The sequence below is a fragment of the Marmota flaviventris genome, chromosome 19 (assembly GCF_047511675.1).
Source record: "Marmota flaviventris isolate mMarFla1 chromosome 19, mMarFla1.hap1, whole genome shotgun sequence".
In the NCBI taxonomy this organism is placed as follows: Eukaryota; Metazoa; Chordata; class Mammalia; order Rodentia; family Sciuridae; genus Marmota; species Marmota flaviventris.
The window spans coordinates 6,754,062-6,757,147 of NC_092516.1; the positions used below are offsets into that span (position 1 = coordinate 6,754,062).

At 56.6% G+C, this 3,086-nt stretch overlaps 1 protein-coding gene across 1 annotated transcript; it reads left to right on the top strand.

The window, feature by feature from the left end:
• The first annotated feature begins 1,190 nt into the window (after positions 1 to 1,190).
• Zg16b (zymogen granule protein 16B) lies at positions 1,191 to 2,677 on the top strand. The gene is made up of 2 exons (XM_027940691.2): positions 1,191 to 1,315; positions 2,299 to 2,677. The coding sequence occupies exons 1-2, from the start codon at positions 1,191 to 1,193 to the stop codon at positions 2,675 to 2,677; spliced, it is 504 nt and encodes a 167-aa protein (XP_027796492.2).
• The last annotated feature ends 409 nt before the right edge of the window (positions 2,678 to 3,086 follow it).

The window sequence follows — 3,086 nt, forward strand, 5'->3', positions numbered from 1 at the left end:
GGGCACTAAATGGGGAAAGTTGGCAAAGGGGTGTGGTCTGCTGCACCTAGCAGCTGCCCAGAGCCCAGCCTGGGAGAAACACCAGCACCACCCAAATAAGGGCAGACCCCCCGGGTGCTCACAGAAGGACTGGCCAGGAGAACCACCCTCTCCCGATCCTCTGCCTCCCACGGGGCACCAGCCCCAACTTTGGTGTCCTTCTCTCCCTCAACGCCAGTCCACCCCGCAACTACACCTAGACCTAAGACAGCGGAGAAGCCAGTTTCCTTCCGAGGGACAAGACAGGGTCAAGTGTTGAGCTAGATTGTCCACTCTGGCTCTCTAGCCAGGAGAAGCTTGGCTTGGACTCTGGAAAGCCCGCCAGAGCCGGGGTGCTGCCCAGGCTGAAAGAGGCCCTGGACCTGCTCTACACAGGCAGGGGTCTGCACCCCAGAGAGCTTCTGAGGACACCCACCCTGCTACCCCCAAGCCCCCAGCCCCCTAGGGTCTAAACCTGCCTGTCCAGCCCAGGGAAGGGCTCCAAGAAGCCTCTGCCAACCTTGAAATCCAGGTCAATCCAAGTGCTGATGAGAGAACACAGAAGTAACAGTAAAGAGCCATCCACTGTCCCGGCCTGTTTGTGTAGGCTGCTGGGCCAAAGCAGCAAACACAGCACATCCGGGAGCCTCCCCCACAAGCCTCTGGGGATTCGCCCAGGAAGAGCCCCCACTGCCCAGCTCCTTCCTTCCCAACCCCCTGGTGGCCCCTGGCTCCTTCCTTCTGGACGGGGGCCCACAGGAACTAGGAGCATATAAGGGGCAGAGGAAGGACACCCAGGCTCCAGGAGACTTACCAGCCAGGTAAGGTGCTCTGCTCCCTGAATGGGCCAGGAGGTTGGGCAGGCCCTGCACTAGGAATCAGGGGACTCTGCTTTCCTCCCCAGAGCCCTGAGCACCAACTAGAAGCCATGCTGCTGTTGCTGATCCTCGCCCTCCTAGGGAGCCCGGCCTGCTGGGCTGACTATATATCTGGTGGGTCTGCCCCCTCCAGCCCATGTCCCTGGTGGCCATCTCACCTCCCTCTACCCAGGAGACCCAGGGACTCTCCCAGTTCTGTCCTGGTCTGTTCCCCAGACCACGCTCTTTGTTGCGGGGTGGGGTCTGCTTCTTGGGGTAGAGGAGGCTTCCCCTTGACTTGGTGTTTCTCCCACCATGGTCCTTATCCACACAGAGATGTACGGGTCCAGGAAGGGCACGTTTTTCTGTTCCTCTGAGTACAATGGAGAAGCCGTCAAGGGAATTCGGGTGTCTACAAATGGCCTTGGCATCATTTTAAAGTGAGTGGGGCCTGGGTGGTGGGGCCTTGCCTTGGTGACCCAACTGTCCCCGGACTCAGAAACATGGTAGAAGGACCCCTTACAGCCTCTTTCCCCAAATCCTCACCTGGCTCCCAACAGCTCTTTAAGCCAGATGATTCCTGGAGTCACAGAGCCACCTGTCCCCTTCCCCCAGCCACCTCCTCTCCTGCTCATTACCTTACTTCTTGACTCCACTTGTAAGTTCCACTGTCACCTTCTGAGTTGCTCAGAGAGGGTTGGCCATGCTTCTCCTTACTTTCTCCTTTCAACCCAAACAACTCAACCAAAGATGGCACCTCAGTTCCCTTGGAACAACCAAGGGGAGGTGTATCATGCTAGAGAAAAGGAGGTGGGGGTCAGAGTGGACCACTGAATGAACATGAGTGGCCAGAAGTATTAAAGGCAGAAAACCCTAATACTGGATGCCCCTGCTTGAGGTCTGGGGTGGATCTTTGCTCTGCACTTAGAGGTTACTGGGGATGTGGGAGAGAGAATGGGGCACAGTCACCAAAAGCAAAGCAGACAGAGTGTGGGTAGGGCATGATAGGGAAGCCCTAAGAAATACCAATTGAGCAAAGGGACTCAGATAAGCCCAGCCAGGCAGGGTAGGTGGACTGGTGCACCTGGAGGGGACAGCTCCTCAGGCCTGTGACTCAGACTCCTAAGTGACTCAGGAAGGTCAGGCTTGGCACATGACAGCAGCCAGCTCCTCCTGAGGGTCATGGGTCATCATGACTGGACCCTGCCTGAATTCTCCTCAGGATGACCTCAGGGACCCTGCCCAGCAGTCATTCCCACCTTATACAGGAGGAAACGGAGCCCTGGGGAGGCTGGGTAATGGATTCAAGATCACAAGCCCCACGACTGCTGGGGCCCAGGGTCTCAGGAAGCAGAGTGCAGGAGGGGGCAGGGCCCAGAGGACCAGGCAGTACTGGGTGCTTAGGGCTTGGTCTGTCTCCCAGCATCCAGTTGCAGCTTGGAGACTTCTGGGATGCTGTCCAAGGCATTCCAGGTGGGAGGTCTCAGGAACTGATTCTGGGCCCGAACGAATACATCACAGAGATCCACGGCACATTCTTACTCAACCTCAAGCAACTGATTGTGTGCACCAGCCGGCCACGTTGTGCCTCGTTTGGGAAGAGAGTTGGCCAGGAGTTCTCGGGCTTCCCCAAAGAAGAAGGCGAGGTGCTCAAGGGCATCTGTGGTGTACATGGTGTCTTTGGCATCAGGGGCATTTCCCTTAAGTGGGGTCAGGCACCAGCAATGTTAGATACACAAGGATCCGGCTACCCTGATTGGATCCCTGCGGATGCACAGAGTCAGTATGGACCTGAAAAGTAAATTTACCAATCAATAAACTTCTGCAATAACAGAATACATCCAGGCTTGGTCTTTGGGTTTGAGGAACCAAAGTCCCCAGGGCTGGAGCCCAGTGAGTGGAGATGAGGGGTGAGCCCATCCAGCTTACCTCCACTGACCAGGGCCAGTGGCAGGCTTCTCTGAGTGAGCAGGGGCAGGGATGCCATTTGTTCATTCATGTGTTCGTAAAGCAAGCTTTTGCCAGCTCTGGTCCACACCAGCTCCCCCTGGGAGAGAAGAAAGAAACTGAGAAGGACTAGTAACATCCAGCTGAGGAACTGGCTGCTCCAATGGGACAGATGCATAGGCAGATGGTGGCAGTGTGTTGGGGCATCTGCACTGATGGGGACGCTGGCAGGTGGTTAGGCATAGGCAACTGCCCAAAGGTGAG

What these genes read in the sequence shown, in the direction of transcription:
- Zg16b (XM_027940691.2), top strand. Translation starts at nt 1,191, where the DNA reads ATGGTCCTTATCCACACAGAGATGTACGGGTCCAGGAAGGGCACGTTT. An exon ending in GGCCTTGGCATCATTTTAAA is followed by an intron (nt 1,316 to 2,298) that starts GTGAGTGGGGCC and finishes TCTGTCTCCCAG; the next exon opens with CATCCAGTTGCAGCTTGGAG.